This window comes from Mchenga conophoros, linkage group LG18 (assembly GCF_057382185.1).
Source record: "Mchenga conophoros isolate Kocher_MC1m ecotype Shallow Benthic linkage group LG18, M_conophoros_male_GT1.1, whole genome shotgun sequence".
Lineage (NCBI taxonomy): Eukaryota > Metazoa > Chordata > Actinopteri > Cichliformes > Cichlidae > Mchenga > Mchenga conophoros.
Genome location: NC_140543.1, coordinates 20,418,199 through 20,445,049, shown reverse-complemented (window position 1 = coordinate 20,445,049; position 26,851 = coordinate 20,418,199). Strand labels below are relative to the sequence as shown.

Sequence of the window (26,851 nt, the reverse complement as noted above, 5' to 3'; positions counted from 1 at the left end):
TATCCTTCTCCATTTTACCCTGGCTGGCTGGTTTTAAGTACATTTCTGTGAACTGATCCACATAAAACACTGCTCTAACGTTACACACAGGCAGAGAAAACCAGCCAGCGTTCAACAAAATGCACTTGAGCTTAAAACAGAGCCCACATTTTTTTTTGAGAAAAGTCTTATTTTAGAAGATGACTATCTTAAACTAGTATCAGTATCCCTACTATCTAACCACATGTAAATCAATACATGTTTGGAAACACAAATAAATATGCAGCTGTGAATTCCAGTTGACGTATCACTTGCTCTTATGGCGAGAGCAAAAGCAGTACCTGTCATTTGAACTGTTCTCCACTGTCTGAATGTGTGTTTGCATGTGGGTGCAGCCACATTTGTGTCTGTGTGCGGTATCTATCTGTCTGTCAAGAGATGAAGGCTGTCAGCATAGGGACTAATCCCACCATTAGCACCAGCAGCCTTAACGACAGAGACATTATTGCTCTGTTTGTGAAGGAGAACACAGAGTGAGAGAGAGGGGATAAGGAAGAAAAACACATGAGCAAAGAATCCACAGACTGTCAAACAAAAGAAAGAAAAGGAAAGATTACAGTGAAGTTGTTTTTAAAAAAGTATTTATATAGAATAAATGTAATATATTATCTGGTTTAAAAAAGGATCAAAGTATGTAGAGTATGAGATCAAGGGTCAAGTTGACCTAGATTTACATGCAACTCTAATCTTGACCCGGCGACAGGAAGCTGCCACAGTAAAATTGAAGGTGCCTGCAAGAGATCTCCTGACTCCTGAGACTCTGAGACCTTTCAGCTCTCTCCTCGCTCTATCACAGACTGATAAGCTCGCACACATGTTCAGAAACAGAGCACTCTCACACAGCCACACACATTAAATGGACAAAGGCGTGCTTGCTTCATTCACACATGCACGCGCGCAGGCGTACACTCAGAGGCGACAGCCGAGTGGAGTCAGCTGGAGAGGCAAAGACACTTTGGCCTTTCAACAGCCAGGATCACTGGACAGGTCAGGACCACACACACTGGTGCACAAGCAATCACACACAGATTCGGATTTGTCCTAGTGGTAACTGACTTCAATCCAAAACTAGTGCTTGCACAATCCTGACCCGTTTCAAGGACACTTTCTTTGTTGTATGAGGTATGAATCCACCAGTAAAGGCTGACATTCACAACTTTGTTATTTACAAGTTACAAAATTCAGCAATGTCACGTACATAAAGAAAGCTATGATGTATATAATAAACAAAGAAAGTATGAAACAGAGATTCAGGCTTCATCCAATTCCCATGAGAAGACAGCAGCAGGGAGAATTTCATGGTTTGATTCAGGAGTTGAAGCTCTATCATGACTGCTTTTGTAAATATTTCACCTTTTTCAAAGAACCGATTCGCCCAGAGCAGCGTTTAGCTGCGTGTCGGAGGTAAAATAATATTATTTTACTATTTCCATATAATTGTATATTCAGTACCAGTGAATGTTTTGAGCTACAGTGCACTTGTTGGTATACTGAAGTATACTTTATGGTATACTGCAGTATGAAAACTGACAATACTTTCGCTCAGCTGCATGCATGCATGCACGCCAGTCAGACTTTTTACCACACTTCCAATAAAAACAGTCTATTTGTTCAATCTCTTTTATATTTTGATTCCTCAAAGGATTTTTGAAGCTAAGAACTTGAAATGACTCGGCTATGTGACACTGGTCATCAAGTCAGTGTAGGTTTGAAGGATACACAAGCTTTGACTAATGTGTTCATCATAAAAAAAACAAAAACAAACCACTGAATATTTTCCATCACCCTGGGATAAAAGTAATGTCGGTCACTTTTAACATGTACAAGTCTTGCCTGGTCTTCTTAAGATTATGAAGTTTCAACATTGCAGTTCAGTGAAAAAACAGAGAAAATGCACATGGAGTAAGGGTGTGGAGCAAGACTGTTGAAAGAGGGAAAGAAATAAAAAAAGACACATCTAAGCATGTTTGCTGTGCCGCTTTCATGAAAAGCCTCAGTCCCATCTCTCACTCCTCTCTTTCTTCACCTTTTGTGTCAAGTCTTACAGGCTGACTAACAGATGTTGACCAAAGGTGAAGCCTTGAATCACAAACTCCAATGTATATATAGCTGTTTTAGTTCATACGCGCTCATTATACCAGGTGATTAAGCCTCAACGATAATAAAAATGTCAAAGAGGCTTTTGGCGTACAAAGCAAAACGTGCATGCAAAGTACTCCTTTCACTAGTTTGGCTTATTGTGAAAGAACTCAGCATTAATCAGCATATCCGTCCACTTTTGTGTAACCTCACTGTTTGCAGAGTGAACAAAATAAAAAATGCTCCCTGTAATCTCTCCTTTCAGTGTTCGAGAGAAATGGCCGACTGTGCTCACCCAGAGCACACACCGATTCCTGTAACTATTTTGTTTGATCGGTTACACCAAATCCCCTCATGGAAGGGTGTTTGCATCAAGATGTGTGAGTGTCTACACTGTGCGCAGGCTTCGGTTTGACAGATTGAGTGATCTCTGTGCGGGGATTTGGCAGGCCATGGTTACAGTTCCTCACTCATCACCTTGCAGTGTGTGAGTGTTTGTAACTCAATGCCTCTCATCCAGCTGGCTGCTCAAAGGATTAGAAACTCAACGATTCTCAATGAGAGCATGCTGAAGCTAGTTCTGCCTAAGTGTGTGAATATTTGTACATGTGGTAATTCCAAGCATCTATTAAAAGGACTAATCTAGCTAAGAAAATAACTAGAATCTGTACACCAATTCAAAGGGGAAAAAAGAAAAACGATTAAAGCCATTTGACCAAAAGAACTGAAAGACTGATCATGTTGTAAAGAATGAATGTCAGAAGGACATTTTTATCTTCGATTGTACAGACAGGCACAAAATAAAGAAAAAAAACCCTGAAAGCTTTATCATTACAGTGAGAGCATTTAGTGCCTTTGCTACACTGTGAGGAGTATTTTGCTGGCAACTTGAATGTAAAGCTGTTTTCAATGATCAGCTTTATCCATGATTTAACATTTCTGTCTTGAGAAGAGCCACTCTCTTTTCAGGACAATAACACCCAGAGAATCACGTGGAATCACTAGATTTTTAACCCATTTGAATATCTATGCAACATGTCAAGTGTGGCCGACCAAAAAGATTACTGTATTTTCCACATTATAAGGCGCACTTAAAATCCTTTAATTTTCTCAAAAATCGACAGTGCGCCCTATAATAATAGTTAAAAACTGTCTAAATTCTTTCATCTTTAATAAAATGATCAGCGTTGCTGCTTTACCAGGTGTAACAATTAAATTTAACATGCAGGCATCCATGAAAACAGAATTTATTAAATTTAACAGAGTTAGAAGTTAGCAGGAAGTTAGCTTGCTAGTTTCCACCTAAACATGATATAGCATGTTCTGATTGAGAGATTTCTGAAAAAATTAAAACACACAGCGCTGCTTTCGATTAATGCGCCTTATAATCCGGTACGCTTGATGTATGAAAACAGACCTGTGCATCGACATTGCGCCTTATTATCCAGTGCGCTTTATGGTCCGAAAAAATACGGTAATTGTAGTGATTGAGGCTCTAAAACAACAGTCTTACATCAGATTGTGATAGAGATTTCAAGATGACTGTTTGTGACCTGACCTGGGACAAAGTTAAAGAAGCTACAACTCACATTGTAACTGAAACTATAGCCTGCTAGGGTTATCAAAATACTAGAATGTCAAACTTACCGAAATGCAGTGTAAAAAAAAAAAAAAGCACAGGGGGAAAAAGATTAGAACAATACAAACTTTACCAACTTAATAACACATGGCTAATATAGGAACTGTGAGGAACTGCTTATAGTTAAATGACTAACGTTAATGTGTGTGTGTCAGTCAGGCTAACGTTTATGAGTATGTAATACTTTACTCTTTGTAAAGACTTGTTCAGTCTTGGGGTGCTGGTATAACTCATTGGGTTGAACAGTCAAACCAAATGCCTAAAGGCTTCTGCAGAGTCCACCCTGTGCCATTTCCTGCATGTCCATGCTTTCTCCCTCCTTTCCTTACTACTCTAGTCTCCTGTCACGAAAAAAGGCTAAAAAAACCCTCTAAATTAATCTAAATAAAGTTGTCCAGTGATGCTAATGTCAAATATTTCAGCTGCTAGTGAGGAGAGGTGCTGGGTGAAGTGTGTCAACTAGAGGAGGCAAAGACTGCACTGGTGGTAATGATACTGATACAAATGAGTAATTTGATAGTAATTTTTAGTATCTGAGAATTGATTTTTTTGACAACCCTACTACGCCCTACATCTACTTATCATCCAGTAGGAATGTAGCATGTAATGATGCTTAGTGTTGGGAATGGAAATTCCTGGAAATATTAGGATCCTGTGGTTTTTCTTCCTTTTAAGATTAAGGGTGGGCGATATTGTTTCAGATTGTTCCTCTTTTCTATATGTTGATAATTAAGTGGTTCTGGTATTGTGAAATTAGTTGACTCTTCTAATAATCTAGCTTTTTACTACAAGCTACACTCGTATGCCTTTCTAAAGTATCAAGCAAACACATTCACCCACCTGCACATACACACTCTTTGGGAATTTGCCAAAAAGGAGGAGCGAGGGATCAAACTAGGGCTGAACGATATATCGCATTTGCGATAATATCGCGACATGATCAAGTGCAATTTTCTAACCGCAAAGGCTGCGATTTAAATTTTAAAGGCGTGTTTGTGTGTGTGTTTATACAATTGCTATTATGTTTGCACTTTATGTGTAATGTTACTGACTGCAGAGATCAGTAAGATGTGTGTATTTTTTATTTATTAGTTTTATTTATTTAATATTATTTTTTAATTGAATGACTGTCTAGTAGTTCACAGATGTCGAAAAACTGAGTGTGGTAAAGCCACTGATTTTTTTTATGTATATTTCTGCAATCTGCACATTGTACTGACTGTCATTTTAATGTTTACACCAGGGTTCCTTGTCAGCACTTTATGCTCAGATGTTTGTAAGCTAAAAATAAACTATTGTGTATGTTCAAATATACTGTTGTGATTGAAGAAGTTAAATAAAAATGTCAGTCATCAATTCATGCATCACCTCATGTCATCATAACAGAGGTCTGTCTTCCAGGAAAGAACAGTTTAAAATTAATGTAATATAGTATTGGCCATACTATATGATGTATTACTTGTCTTTGTTTAATAATACAGAAGACAAAGACCTTAAAAAATAATCGCATCGCAATCGCAATATTGGGGCAAAAAAATTGCAATTAGATTATTTTCCATAATCGTTCAGCCCTAGATCAAACCCCTGACCAGAATCACAATCCAGATCAAGAGTTGTGATTGTGCCAGAAAAAAAAAGTCATGATCTTCTGGCCAATCACCTACCAACACTTGGTTCAGATCATAATATAATTAAAAAAATATACCAACAAAAACTCGTCTTGATTAAATAAAGATGTGACTGGATGCAAAAGTTAATTTTGTATGGCAAAATGTTTGGACTGCATTTCTGTAACTGCCAAAAATGTGTCTTTTCTTGTAAATGTTTGAGTCAGACAGTACCGTAGATCAGCACTATTTACCTTGCTGATTTCATATAGCATTACTGTAAATATGTATTGGCTGAAAGCCTGAAAACAACCATAAAACCTTAAATTATTGACATACGCATAAATCACAATGAATTAATTACTCAAAAGCATTCATAGTATCACCTTCATTTAAGATTTGATGAGTCTGAATTAATTGTGATTCTTAAAACTGACATTTCTAACTAAGCCAGTGGTATACAATTCTTTGATAGTAAAACAATAAACAAGAGAAATTGCTTTTGAAACACATCAGCGGCCAACCCTAACCCCAAACTAACCCTAAACTCATATAAACATGTCTTCATGGACACAAGGGGCCAGTCAGTACAATGGCATATACACAGGGTCACCATACACCCTTACATACCCAAACACAAATGTTGCACAGATGTGCATGACTGCTGCATGAGAATAAATGGTGCACTGGGTAAACTGGCAGCACAAGGAGTTTGAGTCTTAACCATGACCTCATCTGTTTAGAGTGAATCGGATGAAGGGAGGGATGGAGGGATCAGCAGGCAGGATATAGAGGGGGGTATGGAAATTGCAGTTGGGGGTCATGGATACCAAGACAGCATATGTACACGTGTGTGCCTGTGAATGTTTGTGTGTATTTTAAAAATGTGCAATGAGGTACCTCGGCGGCCTTGGCCATTCAAAGCAGGAAAAGGCATGGATCGGTGGTCAGCCCAGCAGTGTGAACGTTAGGGCTGCCACAAATGGTTATTTTGATAGTCGACTAGTCACCGATTATTTTGATAGTCGACTAGTCACCGATTATTTTTGCGATTAGTCAACTAATCAGATCATGCATCCATTGGACATACAACGTACAGCTTATTACACCAGCATGCATCTGCTCTTATATAACTATCATTAGCTTACAGCTTTAAGTGTTTAAGGTATGTGCTAACTAAAAATAAAGACAAGATGATAGTTTATTAAATTTTAATGAAATTAGCAGATTGTTTCGGTGGAGTTTAATAAACTCAGCCGTCTGCTCCTTGATATCTAAAATATAACAGGACACCGGAGTATATTCTCGAGCATCTCACACTTCTGATAATCAGTTGTCTGCTTGACGTTTATTCAGCTGTGTAAAAACTATAACTTTAATCTCAGCCAAACCGATTTACTCAGGAACAAATAAAATACTAAAAAAAGCCAAACAATAACATTTTTAAGTTATCTAAGTGACTTATATATGTTTAACCTGAGTAGCGAAAGACGGCGGTGGGTTTGAAAACGATTTGCCAGGACTCCGGTGTTCTCACCGGCTCTAGTGAGCCTTGAACCCCAGCTAGCTATCGAGCTGGTGGGTAACAGACGTCTCCGAAAACGTCGGAGCGCTTTTGAAAATATGTGGTGTCTTGATAAACTGAGCAGATATTTGAGGTTTACACGGCTACACGTTTATTTTGTGACCCAGAAAGAATAATAAGAGTAATATTAAAACTAACTAGCTGCCGTCATTGTTGGAAACTGAGCTGGGCCACGCTTTGAATTCTGGGACAGAGCTTCTTCTTCTTCGGGGTTTAACGGCAGCTGACATCCTTGTAAATGCAGTGCTGCCATCTTCTGTTTCAGTCCGCTATTACACTCTTAAATCCTACTAGTTATCCCTGCGCTTTTGGGATGTTACAAAGCTTCAAACGACGCGTTGACTATTAAATTAGTCGTCGACGATTTTGATAGTCGACTAATTGTGGCAGCCCTAGTGAATGTCCACCTAAACTTCCCCCGCAATCTTTGTCAATTTTTTACCTTACCTAAAACCTTTCTGCAATTCTTTGTATGGCTGTGACATTAAACAGAATAAAAATTTATAAATAAATAAAAAAAACTCCCTACAAAACACTGTCAATCAGAGCAATGGAGAATGGTATTACAGAGCAGAACATGCAACATGCAGTGTCTGCGGATGCAACATGCAACTCTTTACTGGCACTGCATAATAAAGCAAAACTCAAACCAATGCTTCCTGCAAATAAACAATTTAACCATAATATTTTGTTAAAAAAACACTGCAAACAGTATCCTATATTTTTGTAGACACTGGAACAAGTGTTAGGATAGTCGCAGTCATGCAGGACTAGAAACTGGAAACTAGTAACCAGTTGCTAGGGAAAAATAGTTTATTCTTCCACCATTTGGGAAATGGTTGCTAGAGGTTGCTGGGAGTCGCTTGCAAATGGGTGCTATACCAGGTTCCGCAGTTGCCCACAATTTCAGACAACGACTTGTCTGCAAACACTAGCCCCGCAGTTGCAGAGTGATAATGAAACTGTGAAAAATATGATGGAAATGTAAGCTATTCACCTTCAAAGTAATGTATAAATGTTGTGCCTTATCACTGCAAACAAAACATTTTAAAAAGGTGCTCCGGACCCTTGTGACTGAGGCCTTTAGTGTAACCCTTTCATTAATTCAGTCTGATCTAATTCATACTTATTTTCCATACATAGCAAATAAAGGTCCAAGAGATTGAGAGTAAATATGCCGCCCCCTCCCCCCCAAAAAACACCCACAAATACATACGCACCTTGATCTTTGGCTGGATGTGTCTGAGAGCATCAGCGGTACCCATGTCGCCATCTTCCTGGATAGAAACCACATCCAGTTTCATCTTCACATCCTTTATTTTAAGGTCTGTGCTCATCGCCTTCTGGACCTCTTTGGTAGTGATCACTATCACCTCTGAAAACACAGTTCACAAAAGTATCCCTTTGATTATCTTACCTTCATAAAAAAGGAGACAAGCCACAGCAGATGCTTACATGGCTATAATATGTTGTGAGCTTCAAATAAGCCACTTTTGTGTTTTTTATAAAGTTGGTAGGAACAGTACTAGACCACTTTACGAATCTAAAATGTTGTAGAATCAGTCTAGTTTAATTAGCCTTGCCTGCATTAAATGGTTTATACCGGGCATTTGCTCACTCTAGCTGTGTCAGCCTAGTAAAACCTAATTGCACAGATTTGGCTAGGAAAATGCACACTGTAAACTGCTGGCCACACAGAATGATTATGTATAGAAAGCAACTTTTATTTAACCTAGCACAGGCTTTTGTAATGAACAGCATATTGCCAAAAATAAATAAATAAATACTTTAGAAGGTCAGGCTTTCTGAGCCCCACTGCATGCTGCTGCACAAGAGTCAGAAAACTTGACTGTAAAAAAAATAGTGAGGAAATGCACACCTGACATGCTGACAACGTCAAGTTGACAAGCTGATGGAAGTACAACTAAAACAGACCAGAGCAAAATCTGACTCAATGTAAAATATTTGTAATGGTGTTAACTGAGGATTTCAGTGCCAAACAAAAGCAAAACTTTCACTGACCTTAAAGAGAATAAAGAATTACAACTGGCTTCGCTTTTACATATTTAGAGTTTGAAAAGCATAACACATTTTAAAGTAACTTGTTGTTTCTTTTAGGTATTTTGAATGTTTTAACAATGGTGAAAAACATCTAACCAGTTTTAACTCCCCAGAATTTAGAGTCCAAGTAGTTGGTCAACAACTACTTGTGTAGGATAGATCTTGCTTAAAGTCTAGTATTGCAAATTATTGCTTATCCCCCAAAACAGATAATTTATTAAACACACAGCTATAGTTTGCACTTCCCTGGATTCTGCCTGGCTTTAACACTCCAAATGATGAACCAGCAATGAAAGAAATATCATTTTTTAAGTCACAGTTGACATGATTGTAATCATAAAACCATTTTTATGACCTCCGCTGACATTCTCTCTTCATTATGTCACTGCACAAATAACTCTCTCCCTTTAAGAGTGCTCACAGTTTCTACATCAGTTTTTGTATCTGTAATTTAATCCTGACAGTACTAACATGAAAAAAAGGAGTCCTCAGTTATAATAGGAGGTGAAACTATTTTTCTTATAGGTCTGAGTTTCCACTTTTTGTTCCAGACTTTCCAAGTGGGCCACATAAACTTACTGGCAGGATTTTTGCTTCTTTACATTTTATGTGGAAACCAAGAATGACTTAGCCCTAACTTTAAGACTTCTCCCCCGCTACCACTTACACAAAGCTTACATGCAACAAATACAGTTGATGTGAGCTGTACGCTACAATATCAGACCTGATTTTATAACTTAAGATGACCTATAAAGCAACAAATATTTTCACATATTATGGACACCCAGACCTCTGAATAATATTTCTAATATTCAGTATCAGCTGAAATAATAGCTGAACCAAGAGATAAAGAAGCATTATATTTATTGCTAGCTCTCACCTTCAAATCCCACCTTCTCCAGAAGGTTAAGGGGATACCACATAAGGGGCTTGTTGCCAACAGGCAGCATAGCTTTGGGGGTGTTGTATGTCAGATCAGTCATACGAGAACCCCCACCCGCCGCCATCAGCACCGCTTGGAGCTCCATGTCTGCTGCAGATGGCTAAGAGAGGAGGGGACATTGTAAATGAAAACGTATAACATACAGTACTGACCACAGGTGTAGACTTAGTACTTCAACAAATTAATACAGCACTAAAATACTGTCGATAATATTTGTGTATAATACTCTGTAAAATAGTATATAAAAGCACAAAGAGTAAATTATGTTCATATTAGCAATAATGTGAGTTCCTAAATGTAAATGGACACCATGGGTAAATGGGCTATTGTACATCAGTTCAATATAGTTCATGCACAAGAGCACAAACAGATCCTTGTTAAAGAAGTAAGTCTTTTTATTACTTTAATTACTAGTTTTTAAATGCATTTAATGCTACTGTTATGTTCATTTTAAATAAAGTGTGTTCAATGTACACATATAACATACTGATGATGCTGTGTGCCTCAGCTATATACTCCAATCAGTCTTCCAAGTGACACTCCCTCTGCTCTACCCTGTTTACCGTATTCAAAAAGTCTTAGCTCACACCAGCCAAGATTGCAGGTGGCCAGTCTAACAGAAGGCTAACACAGACAGACAATCGATAATGCTCACATCCACATCTATCGTCAATTTACAAAAACCAATTAAGCTAACCCCATGAATATCTTCAGACTGTGGGAGGAACACAGAGAACATGAAAACTCCACACAGAGGCCCCAGCTGGCTAGCACACAGGAAGCTAATGACAGAAGGTTAGCAGTTTAGAGGCATTCCAGACCTGCTTCAGATGTTTAGTAGTTTGTGAAATTGCAATTTGTGGTCACGTGAACTGACACAACTGACAAGCTCTCTATGATTCATTTACTCTCAAGCCTGTGTGACTGAACAGTGATGCTAGACGGATTTTATTTTACAAAGTCAGGACATTAATGTTAGGGATCAGTGGACTCCTACTCAAAAGACTGAAACTGTGAATTCCCTAAAATACTAGTATCATCATTATGATCATCAAGAACTGTGTTTTTCTGTCTTTCATGGTATTGGCTTGATGTCACTAATGAGATCTCGTTGCTGATGGATGAGCACAGGAGTTAGCTTCTAACATTTCTGAATGTCATGATCATGCTGGCAACTAGGGCAGTGCCACATCAAAACAACCACAATAATACCAGTATAAATTTCACACAATACAAAAATGTCTTATCGCAAGTTTCTTGCTATAGCAACGCCATGCATTTACATTCCCTAGTGCACACGACGACAATGGGACAAGACTAGGCATCTCTGAGAGTGAGAATCAATGACGGTTTATTATAAACAAAAACCATACTAATAAAATATCGTAGTTCCCACTAAAAGCGAAAACAACAAACATATTTCAGCACTTGGAGGAAATACACATGGCCACACATTGTACAACCAGGCTATAAAGTAGAAGATACAGTGCAAATGTAAACAAATGGCTCCACCGAGGACCACTAGCTGTTCTCTAAATGCCAGGGAGAACAAACAGTGGATGGAAATTACATATGTGGTTATATAGTGGAATAAGCAGGACTTTAAGCAGCTGGTTAAAAGGCTGTTGAACCAACATACAACATCCAAGAATGTAATGCTATGTAATCACTACTTCAGTATCGTGCTGGTACTTCTGGTAACCGAATAGATTCATACTTCAATCAGCATTATTGTTGGGTCTTTACCTTAAAATATAAAGCACCTTGAGGCAACTGTTGCTGAGATTTGATACTATATAAATAAAATTGAACTGAATTTAAATTAGTGTTTCATCAATGGAAAAGAAGAATGGAAAATACACTTTATTTACAGTGATGCTGATGCCTGCAAGCATCACTAAAATCTTGTTCAGAATTCTTTTCTATGTCATCAGTAATACTGTTATTGCAAGTTTCACTGAAATACTGTGATTTGATTTTGAAGTTATACCGCCCAGCCCTACTGGCAGCACACAATCTGTTTCATTCACCTTCATACCAAGAGCATGCACAGCTTAATACTTGTTGAATAGACTCCTAGTGTCTTTCCCCCCCCCAAGCATTCAGTGGTATCGACCTTCAACACTATGATACCAGTGCATCACCAACAAGTTTGCACAACTGTGCTTCATTGTATGTAAACAAAGATGCCTGTGCTTTATTGTAATGGCTGAAAATGAGGAAAAAGAGGATGAATCTGCATATTGTGTTTATCATGATGAAATATGACATCTAAAATCACGCAGTTATTTGACTCCCACAGTCACAGCTTTCTTAGTCTCAGTACAGCGTGTGCTTCACACAGCGCCTGCTCTCCTGAACGTTTATATCCAACAGACATCATGTCATCGCTGTAGTAACCACTAGCGTCAAACTGGCATGTGTGCTCAGGACATACCCTGTTGACCGAGAGCACACCCATGCTTTAAGAATTAATTCAAAGCCGAAGCACTGAGATATAAAACTTTACCTACCTGTCAGAATCCCTCCGAGCTGTTCGGCTGCCTGGAAATGACAGCGGTGCTAGACGCATGTAACTTGCCGTCAGTGTTGTTAGCACTCGGCTAAGGACTAGCAACGAGCAGTAAACGATGCCGCTTTTTTAGAGATAGATTACAACCAACCGGACACGTTTCTGAAAACCGACAGGTAACTTAAATACAAGTAAATAACAGATATTAGATTTCTCGCCAAATAATTTAACAGTAATTACGCAAAAGACGCTAAGCAACTAGCATTTTAATGATGACACCTGCGTGCCTTTAGTGAAATACGTCCGTGCGGGAAACTACTTCCTCTGTAGTATGGTTCCGATCAGAGAATAGAAGAAAAACTAGACCATGATTTGTCATAGACTAAAGTTTTTTACAGACAAGGGGAAAAGGAGGAATAGGTGTGGTTGAGAAGGACAGATCTGTTTAAAAAGAAAAAAAATCTTCACTCTGCTAGGGTATAATATCATCATGCTGGCAAGCTAAACTATGATTTATACTAAATTAATTTTCCGAGTGATGATGATGATGATAATTGTTTTACATTATTAAACAGATAAAGAATATTCTTTTTTTTTAAAAGCTATGGTACAAGGAATTACAAATGTTCACACATTGTAAAAATGTGAGCAGGTTAGCGGCCAGAAGCCAAACAGCAAAAGCTTAGAAAAATCCCAATTCACAGAGCTGAGACGTAACAGCAAATTGAGCTTGGGGAATGTGGCTCTGGTTTTGTTTGCTCTGGCCAGGAGATGAGCTTGACTGCTCGTTACTGCCTGCTCAAAGCCAGGCAAGCACGAGAAGGGTGGGAAGAAGGAGAGAAAAAGAAAACAACAAAGAGACGAAGAGGCCTGACTGCCTGTTGTTGCCCAAACACCATAATGCTGAAACTATTGAATGCAATTTCTCCACCGTGAATGGTGATTGCTGAAAAAGTGGGTGTCCAGCTGCATTTGCTGTCTGTGAAGCAGTGCAGAAGAGCCATGTAGACAAATAACAAAAGAATAAACTCTAAAATCAAACAATCCCATATGCTATTTATCTTATAAAACACACTTTAACGGACATATGATCATTTCTGTTTATCATCTTCACCTTCTCAAGCCTGCAAGGTGTTGTCAGAAGGCAGGTGGCATCTTTCTCAGTTCATATCAAGGAATCTGGGAAAAATTAGAGTGTATATATAAAGGTGTGTGTGCCACAAAAAAAGGCCACAGTAAAAGTCAAATAAAGACCACAAAGATTGCTTAACTCAGCTGGTTAACCACAGGGAACTGAAGTGTGTGAGACATTAGAGAACTTGGCTAGTTACAAGAAAAGCTCAAACAGCAAGAAAGCAAACATGTCTAAAAGGATATCAAAGTTGGTTTTTGTTTGTTTGTTTGTTCTTGTAATAATAATAATAATAATAATAATAATAATAATAAAACGGGGTCAGTATAGAAGTTTTTTGTTTGATGTCATCTGCACATTACTTGAGTTTTCCTTTATAGTGGATGTGAAATCCTTGTGATGGTGTTGTTCTCATAATAATGTTGTGCTGTAAAAGCTTTGGAATTTTGTGAGGAAACAAAAAAGTGTTTGTTTACATAAAACTCTCTTCTGGAATAAATGGTAAGTGTTTTAGTTTTTAATAGCAATAGATAACTTCTTGGCTAATGCTAACTGATTGCTCAGACAGTGTGATTGGCCAGTTGATGAGATGTGCATGTGTTGTATGCTAAGTTCTGTATTACTTAAAAATGTAATTAAGTACAAAGATTTTACATGGCTCAGCTTCTCTCCTCCTCCCCTCAGACATCAATGTTTCTTGCTTATGCTTTCCATACTTCCACATTCATATTCATGTTTCTTTATATTATTGCTTTTCAAGGTTATTAAAGATTTTAATCTCTCTATTTTTAATGCAGCTTTGACTGACTATAGAAAAAGGGAAGCTTTTCAGAAAACTCTGGTTTGCTTGCAGAAAGGTTTCTAATAGGCTTTGTCATTATATACTGCCCTAAGGATATCCTTCCATACACATAGCGACAATGCTATTGAACAATCTCTCTCTTCATTTAGCATGTTCATTGTAAGGAGGAGCCCTACAGAGACACATTGTTTATCACAGTTTGACTTCTTTGATATATGTAGGGAAAACGAGGGAGAAGAAAACAGAATTGAAAAATGAGACAAAGAGGAATCACATGTAAATTAAAAAAATTCCCTGTGCGTATGTATTTTGCATATTTTCAAAAAACGCTTTATTTGTCAGAAATGAAGACATCCGACTGAGCGGTTAGGGGAAGACAAAATGAAAAAAGGTCCAAAACAGAATGCCACAACTCCGAGACAGAACCAGATGGGGATATGCATGCAAACAGACATGGAGACAGTCATGCAGGTCTAATCGTTGAGTGACTTGAAATGGAGCCCTAAGATTTCCTCTGATTTCCTCTCCCTCCTTGGCTCTGTTGCAGCATCTTGTAAATCATTCTCAGTTCACTGAAACAAGCCAGTTGGATTAGCTTGGTTTAGATCATAAACATTTGTAGCACAGACCACCCAGCGAGAGAACAGAGCCAAGGCGAGAGTCTGTGTGAGTGTACATGCATGGGTGTGCTTGTGTGTGTGTTTGAAGCCTCCCTCTGAGTTTAGAGGTGGGTACTGCAGAGCATACAAAGTCACACACGCACACACACACGCACGCACACACACACACACACACACACACACACACACACACACACACACACACACACACACACACACACACACTGTGGTTTGTGTTTGCTCCACTTCCAGGGCCAGTGCTCTGTGGGGCCCTTACCACTGCTATGGAAACTAAAACCGGCACGTTCGCCCAGTCAGTGTCAGAGATGAACGCACATGCTCACAGTTCAAAGATTAAGATGTCTCACTGTGGCAGAGATGCAAAAACTGTTTTACATTCCTTCGTTGATGTGATTCGTTTTTTTTTCTTCTAATTTACTGTGAATACACTTTAGTTTATTGCATGCTAAAACCTCCCTTTTGTTATGAAATACTTCACAAGATCCATTGTCACTGTTTTATTGGACTGAAACCCAGAATGCAAATTTGTTCATCATCAGCCTCAAAACCAGCTGTGAAATGTTATATTTCAAACAACTGTGATATAAAGTGTGTTTTTTGGGGATTCGCAAATAAATGTCATTTTTTTTCCCCACCTGACATTCAACAGTCTGCGTCACTAGACCTTTGAAATTCATTCCTTTTCACTTGAACACAGTTGGAGTAATTCTTTTCTTGTTTCTCTCTGCTTTCAGGAGGGATCTGAGAGCCAAGCTGGTGTCAGAACCAGGAAATATCTGGGTTGGGTTTTGAGAAGCCAGAGTGGGAAAAGCTGGACAACTCCCTGCTGCAGGGCGCTGGCACTTTTCTCTGTAAGATGCTGTTTGAGGGTCTCTATAACCCATCTGACTGTGTATGTTATCCATTTGCATCCCTCCCTGTTGAGCTACAATACTGGCAATTGTTGTCTATCGCTCGGCCACATTTTCCATTACTAGACTCCGTATTTACTCAATTATAAGACAATTCCTTTTTTCTGAAAATTACATCGAAAATAGTTGTGGTCTTCATGAATCTGAGGGTAAATGTTGGATCTTCGGTAACAGAGTACAGCAGCTTCAACTGTTAAAAGTGAAATGATTATATTTTTAAAAAGTGTGCTGCAAATGCAGAGGCTGTCATTATCAAGTTTGTAAAGGCCTTTCTTGAGCGTCTCCGTGCGATAAAGGCTGTACAGGAAGACTGTTTTATAGATCTACTAAGGTGGTAACAGAGGAAGATTAATATAGACTTATACAGGAAAAGTGCTAATGGAAGAGGGAGGATTTTGCAAGAAGAAAAGAGAGAGTTTGACCATATCATCTGAACTGCAGCTCGCTTTCTGCATCTGTGTGTGTCTTTGCTTGGCCACGTTCTGTTTGATGGACTTTCTGGGAGGTCTGTTACCCACACAGGGCAAACATGAACAGACACACATGCACACACACCTTTATATATACACTCTATAGCAATAAAAACAAAAGTATATGGAACATTTTGTACCTTTTGTTTAGAGATCATTCATTCCAAATCAGTCTAATTGATACCTTTATATTGGGGATGAACACCAGATCATTACATTACACTGCTGAACTGTGTTACGATAAGATAACCCTTATTAGTCCCACGCATGGGAAATTTGTTTTGTTATATATTATTTAAATGCAAAAACATGGATTTTTATAGACTACAGTATTATAACCAAAATGTGCAACAAACAGATGAACAATAATCACGCCATCATAAATTACAACTTACCCCCCCACCCACAGTTTTCAAGTCCTAACTCTGTAACTATTCTAAAAAGCAAAAGCATAAATGTACAAAATTAATAAATCACTTTGCTGTTCTTTTGGAACATTTTGTGGGTAAGCGATGACTCAGCTATGGGTTTAACTCTTTTTATGTATAAACCTGTCGCATTTTATGGACAACACACCCAAAATATTTGGTCATGTTTGATCTCTCTCGACCTGGTTGCCTTCCTGTTCAGCAGAAAAAAAGAGGACATACACACACACACACACGCACACGCACACACACACACATGCGTGCACACCCACATGTATGCATCACGCACTTGCAAAAATCATCTTTTCAACCGAAATAAATGTTTATAGCATTCCAAACATTTTGTGTGTGAGACAGTATGTGTGGTCCTGTCTGCACCTAGCGTGTGGTTTGAGGTTAAGGTGTTTGTCTGCTGGTGTTTGAGCACGCCAGTAATGTGTGTGTGTGTGTGTGTGTGTGTGTGTGTGTATGTGAGAGAGAGAGGATCAGAGAGATGTAGAAATGGAGAGCAAGAAACACTAGTGTTTGTGTTTGAAAATGGGAGCAAGGCAGAGAGAATTAAGGAAAAAAACACTGTCTGGGGTATTTTATTGTATCCATTAAATTACTGAATTCACTAAATTTACTAATTCACTAAATTGCTAATAAATGTAGCCATTAAAAAGCTACAATATAAGAGAGATACACTTAGTACTGGCCAAGACTTAAACAATATGAGTGCTTGTAAAGTCTAGTATTGTAGCAATGTCATACACAGGGATCAAGTTGCAAATTGACAAAATCAGTCATACACAAGAGCAATAAAGAAATGCTTTAATGTGATTAGTTGCAGTTGCCCACAGTTTTGCATTCATAAGTCTCAAATATTTTTCTTTGTCTAAGAAAAAGCAAATCAAAATGAACTTTAACAGGTTAAATGTTTGGCCTAAAGGTTTAATGAGCATTTACCTTTTTTTGTTAAATATGTCTCATGTCCTAAAAATGGCTGTCCTAGAACAGCACGGCGCGAAGACACTTCAATTCAGGTTCATTTATATAACATCAAATCACAGCAACAGTTACCTCAAGCCACTTTATACCACAGTGTAAAGACCCTACGATACTCTGGTGAAAGCCTCAACAATCAAGTGAGCTCCAACGTGCAAACACTTTGTACTGAGAAGTATAGTCCATTGTAGGAAGTTTCAAGTCCCCACCATGGCCTTAATGGGGCCACCATACAGGGAGTGCAGAATTATTAGGTAAATGAGTATTTTGTCCACATCATCCTCTTCATGCATGTTGTCTTACTCCAAGCTGTATAGGCTCGAAAGCCTACTACCATTTAAGCATATTAGGTGATGTGCATCTCTGTAATGAGAAGGGGTGTGGTCTAATGACATCAACACCCTATATCGGGTGTGCATAATTATTAGGCAACTTCCTTTCCTTTGGCAAAATGGGTCAAAAGAAGGACTTGACAGGCTCAGAAAAGTCAAAAATAGTGAGATATCTTGCAGAGGGATGCAGCAGTCTCAAAATTGCAAAGCTTCTGAAGCGTGATCATCGAACAATCAAGCGTTTCATTCAAAATAGTCAACAGGGTCTCAAGAAGCGTGTGGAAAAACCAAGGTGCAAAATAACTGCCCATGAACTGAGAAAAGTCAAACGTGCAGCTGCCAAGATGCCACTTGCCACCAGTTTGGCCATATTTCAGAGCTGCAACATCACTGGAGTGCCCAAAAGCACAAGGTGTGCAATACTCAGAGACATGGCCAAGGTAAGAAAGGCTGAAAGACGATCACCACTGAACAAGACACACAAGCTGAAACGTCAAGACTGGGCCAAGAAATATCTCAAGACTGGTTTTTCTAAGGTTTTATGGACTGATGAAATGAGAGTGAGTCTTGATGGGCCAGATGGATGGGCCCGTGGCTGGATTGGTAAAGGGCAGAGAGCTCCAGTCCGACTCAGACGCCAGCAAGTTGGAGGTGGAGTACTGGTTTGGGCTGGTATCATCAAAGATGAGCTTGTGGGGCCTTTTCGGGTTGAGGATGGAGTCAAGCTCAACTCCCAGTCCTACTGCCAGTTTCTGGAAGACACCTTCTTCAAGCAGTGGTACAGGAAGAAATCTGCATCCTTCAAGAAAAACATGATTTTCATGCAGGACAATGCTCCATCACACGCGTCCAAGTACTCCACAGCGTGGCTGGCAAGAAAGGGTATAAAAGAAGAAAAACTAATGACATGGCCACCTTGTTCACATGATCTGAACCCCATTGAGAACCTGTGGTCCATCATCAAATGTGAGATTTACAAGGAGGGAAAACAGTACACCTCTCTGAACAGTGTCTGGGAGGCTGTGGTTGCTGCTGCACGCAATATTGATGGTGAACAGATCAAAACACTGACAGAATCCATGGATGGCAGGCTTTTGAGTGTCCTTGCAAAGAAAGGTGGCTATATTGGTCGCTGATTTGTTTTTGTTTTGTTTTTGAATGTCAGAAATGTATATTTGTGAATGTGGAGATGTTATATTGGTTTCACTGGTAAAAATAAATAATTGAAATGGGTATATATTTGTTTTTTGATAAGTTGCCTAATAATTATGCACAGTAATAGTCACCTGCACACACAGATATCCCCCTAAAATAGCTAAAACTACAAACAAACTAAAAACTACTTCCAAAAACATTCAGCTTTGATATTAATGAGTTTTTTGGGTTCATTGAGAACATGGTTGTTGTTCAATGATAAAATTATTCCTCAAAAATACAACTTGCCTAATAATTCTGCACTCCCTGTATACTGTAAACAAAGGTGGACATTGCTTTGCCATCTGAAAAGTTAAGCAATGCAGAAGAGTGTTAAAGGTTTGCTTTGTTTCTCGTGACCAGTACTCATATGACTGAGGTGGCTGTAGCTCAGGAACAGTAGGTCGTGTACCAATCAAAAGGTTAGTAGATCAGTTCCTAGCGCTTCCTGTCCATGTGTTGGAGTATTCTTGGGCAAGCTACGATGCTTTCATAGGACTGTGTGTGTGAATGTTAGATAATAGTGTTAACGTCCAGCTAAAAGCAGTGCGTGTAATTGGGTGATTGGGACTTGTAGTAGAAAGCCCCTTTGAGTGCTCAAAAGTGAGTAGAATGTATAATATATATATATATATATATATATATATATATATATATATATATATATATATATATATATATAAGTACCAGGCCATGTACCATAAAGAAGTTGGACTGTGTAGAAAACAAACTATCAGCTTAATTGATTTGTAACCTTACTATAAGTTTTTTGTGATGAGATCTTGGTCTCCATATGCTACTTTCAGCTCCTCCGATGTCAACACAGCACGTTTGATTTGGTAGAGTTTTATGCCTGATACCCTTCCTGACACAACCCCAAAGTGGGATTTGTGTCTGATTGGAACTCACGAGCAACCACTAGCCTATGGAGCCATAGATTATAGTCTCCATAGGAAGTTTCTTAATAGAGCATGATGTTATTTTAATAAATGATGGTCATACTTTGTCTACAATGTTCAGTAAAGCTGGGTGTGTTTTAGAGTGTGGCAACATTGTGACTGAAAAGTCACTACAGTATGGGCACAAAGTTTCTAACCAAAATGGGAGTCCACAAACCAATGAGTGACATCACAGTAGCTCCAACTTTTTTATGTAAGTTATTTGATCTAACCACTGAAGGAGAGACACACAGCTGGGGGTGATTGGTTTTGCAGTGACGCTCATTTGCTTCACAACAACAGTCCCCTCAAGGTGCTTTGTATTGTAAGACCCTGCAGTAATAAAGAGAAAACCCCAACAATCAGATCCTCTTTGAGCAAGCACCTGGCGACAGTGGAAAGGAAAAACTCCCTTTTAACAGGAAGAAATGTCCAGTAGAGCCAGGCTCAGGGAGGGGAGGCCATGTGCCTTGACCAGTTGTGGCTAGAGACAGGACAAAAGACGTGCTTGGAAGGCAGCCAGAAATGAATATTAACTAAAGAGTAAACGTGGAGAGGTGTATAAACACATAGTGAGTGAAAAAGGTGAACCTAATCTTGAAAATAGAGACGGTGTCTGCCTCCCAAATCCAAACTGGGGCCTGGTTTCACAGAAGAGGGGCCTGAAAGCTGAAGGCTCTGCCTGAGCCACAACTAAGTAAGCCCGCAGTCTGAGACCGAAGTGCTCTATTGGGGTGACACGGTACTAGGGGGTCTTTAGGATAAGATGGGGTCTGATTATTTGAGATCTTGAATGTGAGGATTTTAAATGTGATTCTTGATTTAAGACAGAGTCAGTGAAGAGAAGCCAATATAGGAGAAATATGCTCTCTCATCAGTACTCTAACTGCAGCATCTTAGATCAATTGAAGGCTTTTCAAAGAGTTTTTAGGACACCATGATAATAATGAATTACAATAGTCCAACCCAGAAGTAATAAATGCACGAATAAGTTTTTCAGCATCAGTCTGAGACAGAATGTTTCTAATTTTGTCACGGTATGGCATGGCACACCGTGGAAGGAGTGGGGAAGGAGGACCCAGGCGCGGTGCTCTATGTATAGGCTGTGTTTATTTACAAAGTGAAAAACAACGTAGCAATAAATCCCCGTGTTCTCCCAGACTCCCGTGTCGTGTCTCCCCGTGAATAGTCCGTGTTTCTGTGCTCTCCGCTCCCGTGTCAGCACTCCCCGGTGCTCGCTGCTCCCGTGTCTTCCACGCTCCTCCTGCGGGAAACAAAAGACGCAGCCGTCAGGACACATACAACTTGCGGGCATACACACACTAACTCGGTAACAGGACGACTAACGTGGAGTCTCATGCAATGATCCCGCGTCGGTGGGAGCTCCAAGACTCTCCTAAGTAGCTCCCCCGACGAGCCCTGATCAGCGGCAGGTGTGTGGCTTCGGGTGTGGCCAGTCCTTCCGCAGGGCCACACCCCTCAGGCCTGCAGGTGGCTGAGCTCCATCCTCCAAGCATCCCCGCAGACATAAACACACACACTCACATCTACAATCATGGAGGAGAGCAGCAGCAATACCAAAATACATATAATAATAATAATAATAATAATAATAATAATAATAATATAATACATAACTGCTCAGGGATCCTGGGTCGCCCAGTCCCAGGACCCTGACAAATTTTGGAAATATTTCACAAATGCAAGAAAGCAGCCCTGCATATTTGTTTCATTTGCACACTGACGGGCATACCCTGCCAATGGATTCACAGCCTATGGACTGAAGAATGTGCAATGTGTGACCATTTTTACAGTCTCATTCTGTAAAACAGTAGTAATGCCATAATAGCACACCATGCCTCTCTGGCAGTTTACAAATGTCTGTTAACTCCCCAAACAACTGTTACACCAGGCACTATAAAATACATGGAAACAGTTGTTTGCATTTAGAGACCATTATACAAGTAAATAGAGCAAAAAAACATAGATGTGGGTATTTTCACACATACAAAGGACCACACACACAAATATCGCTGAAAGGGCAAATGAGTGCTGATATAAATGATACTACTGGTACCACTGGACACATCATTACCTATACTTGTTTTTATAGGTGACTAAATGAAGCCTTTGATGGTACGCTGTCTGGTTTTTGTGTTTTTCAACCCGATTTGCATCAAGTAACGCGGGAGCATGTTGGTATTCAGCTGTTTCCAGCACACTTAGTGTCAGTGCCAGTAAGGAACTGTAATCTTGAGTCTTTCCTCTTTTATGTGATGGTTATCTTTGGCTCTTTCTGTTTTTTAGCACTCCAGATGCACGGCTTTATGTGTCTCTCAGAGTTTGATCCACCACTTGAGTTGGAGCAGATATATCTGAAGAGCTTGTTTTCACAGTTCCTAGAGGATTAATCATAATAGTCATCCCTCTAGTGCCACCATGAAGTTGGTGTCATTACTTCTGAAATGTGAAATCCTTATTATCCATTTTAAATATAGAGATTTATTGAAGAGCTTCACTACATCCAGGATGTCTAAATATCCATAGCACAAAATGTATTTTGCCAATAACAGTGCCAATTTATTTGTCCAGTGTGGACAAATAAATTGTAACTTTAAATGATTGCCCATATGTGTGTGCTCAAGGATAACTAGTGTTTGCATGGATTAGCCCACACACAAGGCCATATAACTGTATGGATATATGTGCATGATACAGACAGTGGGAGATTGAAGGAGGAAGGAACAGCAATCCTGCAATTCTGCACGGGAGGCTGTGTATCATTTCAGGGCTTTCTGTATCAAAAAAATAGTGCACATGCCTGCTCACACATATGCACACACACACACACACACACATGCACACACACAGAGATAGGTAAAAGCATCTGCTCCAGATGTTTAGAGTATTTTGTTTCAGTGAAGGTATTGCAGCCTCACATCGGAGAGGAGATAAATCACAGTGCTGGACAGCAGCGAAGACACTTTTAGAGGCATTTCTAAACCCACTGCATTCACTTGGTTCCCATTTGGCAATATTCACAGATGCCATTTGGAATGACACTCACACACAGACAGCAGCAGTACACAAGGCCGATTATTTTCAACACTACCCGTAAAACTTTACTTTCAGTTGTGAGGGAAAGTATAAAATGGAAATGTTGCACCAAATAAAGGCTCTACTGCCATTTATAGACTCAAAATTACATTCCTATCACTCTGATGTGATGTAACGAAACAGATACGCTTCTGTGCATCCTTAAGTGGATCAGACCGTCCAGCATCGCGAGGGACTCATCAAGAGCCAGTATTTTTCTTCCTCTGTTGGATAATAGTTTATGAGACACCAGCTGAGCAGCCTCAGACCTTCTCTGATGTGGGGAGGGATTCAAACTCACCATTGTGGTTTTGTGAATGACAGCCGTTTCCTGATCTTGACCCCTAATGTAGTTGTTTCCTCTCCACTCTTGATGTGCAGCCTTTATATTCAGCCGTGGTCTCATCAATCATGGGTTCAGATGTTTAGTCACACACAAACCCTTTCACACACAAATACACAATCCACAAACTGAGAGGACCTTACATTCATTTAGATTCATTTATAAATATCTATTGATTTCAAATCCGCATATGTGACTATGGTGTTCACAACATGATTAAATGCTAGCACACAAATATATTCATAAATGTTTGTTTTAAATAAGTTGTCGTAGGCCTATACTAACTACCAATCCGGTCGTTAAGTCTGACGTCACTAGCCGTGTCTGGGCCTAAACTCCGCTGCAGGTCCATATATCAAACGATCACTATGGCATTACTGAGAGTTGAAAAACTGTCTAAAGTCTTTCATCTTTAATAAAATGATCAGCGTTCTGCTCTACCAGGTGTAACAATTGAGTTTAACATCCAGGCATCCATGAAAACGGAATTTATGACATTTAACGGAGTTAGAAGTTAGCAGGAAGTTAGCTCGCTAGCTTCTATCTAAATACAATATAGCATGTCCTGACTGCGGGGTTTTGGAAACAAATTAAAACGTACAGCTCTGTTATCACTTCCAACATAAATAAAGACAGAAAACTAAACAGCAGTGACGTTTGTAGGATTACTTAAGTTTGGCTAGCTGGTATATAATGATGTGCTACTTGACCGCTAGCGACACAGCTATGTTAGCATAATATAAACAAGCTAACTTTTTTTCCGCTCGATAAAAGTTAACGTGAGTGTTCTCGGTGGTCAGGATTCAGGAACAAATGTAATCGCATGGCAGGATGCTGTAAAAGGACCAAACTTCAGCCAGGAGAACAACTGAGATAATCCATCCACAATACGAGGTTAGTCATTCATATACTGCTGCATGGGCTGGGCTGTAGTTACATCCTAAGGTTTTAAAAACTGAGCTTAAATAAATGATTAGCGGTAATAAAAGCCGAGGGAGGTCAACAGTGATCACTGACTGTTTTAGGAGCTTTTTGAGATCAAATAGAAGAAAATACAAAACATTAAACATGTTAACAACACAAAAGCCATATTAAACGCAGACTACTTTAGACCCGGAAGTAGGATTCGTCACATCATCACTTAACGACCGGATAAGTGATCCAGTCTGTTAACAGAGATAGCCAGTTACATTTAGAGCTCATAACTGATCCTCAACTTATAAATTGTCAGTTAAAAAAATTTATACATGTAATTGCTACATTTTTGATTGCTCTATCATTCTCATTGAACTCACCGGATGTGTTTTATATAAACAGCTTTCAGGGAAGATTCTATTAAATAAGGAATGATTAAGTCTTTAGATCTCTCTTAAAACTGTGGACATAAAACTGTGCTGCAGGCTTTCTTCTTCCACTAGACCCAGGGAATGACCTCCATCTGTTGGTCGGAAGCAAGTATTGCCATAAAAATTAAAAAAAGAACGTCACTGTGTTTGCACCTGACATGAAGGAAACTTGGGCAACTTGATGGCCTTAAATTGTCACATTATGACTTTCTGTAATTTACATAAGATTAAATGTTATAATAATATTACATTGGCCAATATAAAGTTAACTTTATCTTAATTCTAACCAGGCACTTCAACCAGCATCTGATCAATGAAACATGACAGCTGCTACCTTCTCAGATGAAGCAGTGATGTATCTCCACCAGAAAGAAGAAAGCTTAATTCTAGATCAAGAACTGAGAGCCTCAGTGTTTCCTGTTCATTCACAGCTATCAATGTACTGAACTGACTCTAAACTCTAAACAAAACAAATTCAAATAATTTCTTCTTTGCTGCATTACAATATATAAGTCAATAAAACAAATTAAAATCTCCTCTGTTTAAAACTGACTTCAATCATTTTGCATCATAAATTTCCTCAAAGCATTTCATTCAGACTCAGGTTGAATTGATCTGCTGTACTTAAAAGAAAACCCCTGTTTGATTATTACAAGTGTGTTTTCTGCTCTGAGGGGGATTTTCTCTGGACATGATGTGACTGACCTTGTTGCTTTCAATCTATTCACAGTCATGCCTTGCTTCACTGGTGGATGTCACAGTGTCACCCACAGGGATGAGGGAGCTCATAGACACACACAAACACATGCGCATACACGCACGCACAAAGACGCACAGCACATCACAGCATCCTCACATCGATCCCTGGCAAAGCCAGAGCGATGCAACTGCTACTCCATTGTCAGACCCCTTAACTCCCTCCTTCCTGCTCCCACTCTTTCTCCTCGCCACCCCAGTCTCTACCCCAATCCCTGCTAGCAGGCCCCACTCTTTTCTCCTGGTTGCCATGGAGATGGCTAACAAAGCCATCACTTTTACCAATTTCCTCAGAGACAGGTGCTGGCACAATGACTGCTTCCTTGCCGACTGAAAGGGGAAGGGGCAAGAGGGGTCCATGGGAACTCCAGGCGGACACTCTGAGGGCTGTCCAAGTGTCCTCCTCCCCGGGCCCAACCGAGAAAAGAAGGCTAATTTGTTGTCCCTGTTTTCCCAGGGAGGGGGGATGCAGGAGAAAGGAGGAGTGGGGAGAGAGGCTGGGGGTGGAAGGAGGGCAAGTGGGTAAGAGAGAATGAGGCAGAGAGAGACAGTGAGTGTATATGCAAAGGGGTGTCCACCAGTTTTCAAAACAGACCGCCTAATATCAGTCTCCTCTCGCTTTCTCTTGCCAATGGGTGGAAAGGTCCTCCTTTCTCCCCTTGTTCCTTCATCTCCCCTCACTTCTCCTATTCTCCTGTTACAACTCTTTGGGCCCAGAAACAATGGCGAGTCATGGCATCATGACTGCAAGATGTTTCAATTTAGCTTTCAGCAAGCGTTCACTTCCTTCTTTGTGTGGTGCTCTGTGTGTGTCTGTATCTGGTTTTGAATGTTTAGTGCAATAAAGTTTGATATTTCTTTTTTTTTCTTCAACTTTGTGCAACATTTTTTTGCAAATATCAGTTTCTTTAAAAACAATCTTTGCGCATTGCAGGATATTCTATTGTTGTTTTGTTGAAGTCATTGTTTACTGGTCTCTTCACAGCCTGGCTGACTCCTCTGAAAGAGGG

The 26,851-nt window shown here is 39.5% G+C and overlaps 1 protein-coding gene and 1 long non-coding RNA gene across 3 annotated transcripts in view; both read right to left on the bottom strand.

Moving 5' to 3' along the window:
• eif2b3 (eukaryotic translation initiation factor 2B, subunit 3 gamma) overlaps nucleotides 1-12,778 on the bottom strand; it is a 34,551-nt gene extending 21,773 nt beyond the window's left edge. The window contains exons 1-3 of the mRNA XM_085254875.1: nucleotides 12,467-12,778; nucleotides 9,891-10,053; nucleotides 8,170-8,324 (exon numbers count right to left, since the gene is read on the bottom strand). Coding sequence (XP_085111001.1) covers nucleotides 8,170-8,324; nucleotides 9,891-10,038 — 303 coding nt within the window. The 5' untranslated portion in view covers nucleotides 10,039-10,053; nucleotides 12,467-12,778. The remainder of the gene's footprint in view (nucleotides 1-8,169; nucleotides 8,325-9,890; nucleotides 10,054-12,466) is intronic.
• Nucleotides 12,779-21,408: 8,630 nt separating this feature from the next.
• On the bottom strand, nucleotides 21,409-25,215 carry LOC146553645 (uncharacterized). 2 transcript variants are annotated; one of them, XR_014889494.1, is made up of 3 exons: nucleotides 25,035-25,215; nucleotides 21,648-23,838; nucleotides 21,409-21,564 (listed from the first exon to the last, which is right to left on the bottom strand). It is a non-coding gene; the product is annotated as an uncharacterized LOC146553645 (long non-coding RNA). The 2 variants fall into 2 exon arrangements; XR_014889495.1 differs by lacking the exon at nucleotides 25,035-25,215 and having other exon boundaries at nucleotides 21,648-21,847; nucleotides 23,698-24,899.
• Nucleotides 25,216-26,851: the final 1,636 nt, after the last annotated feature.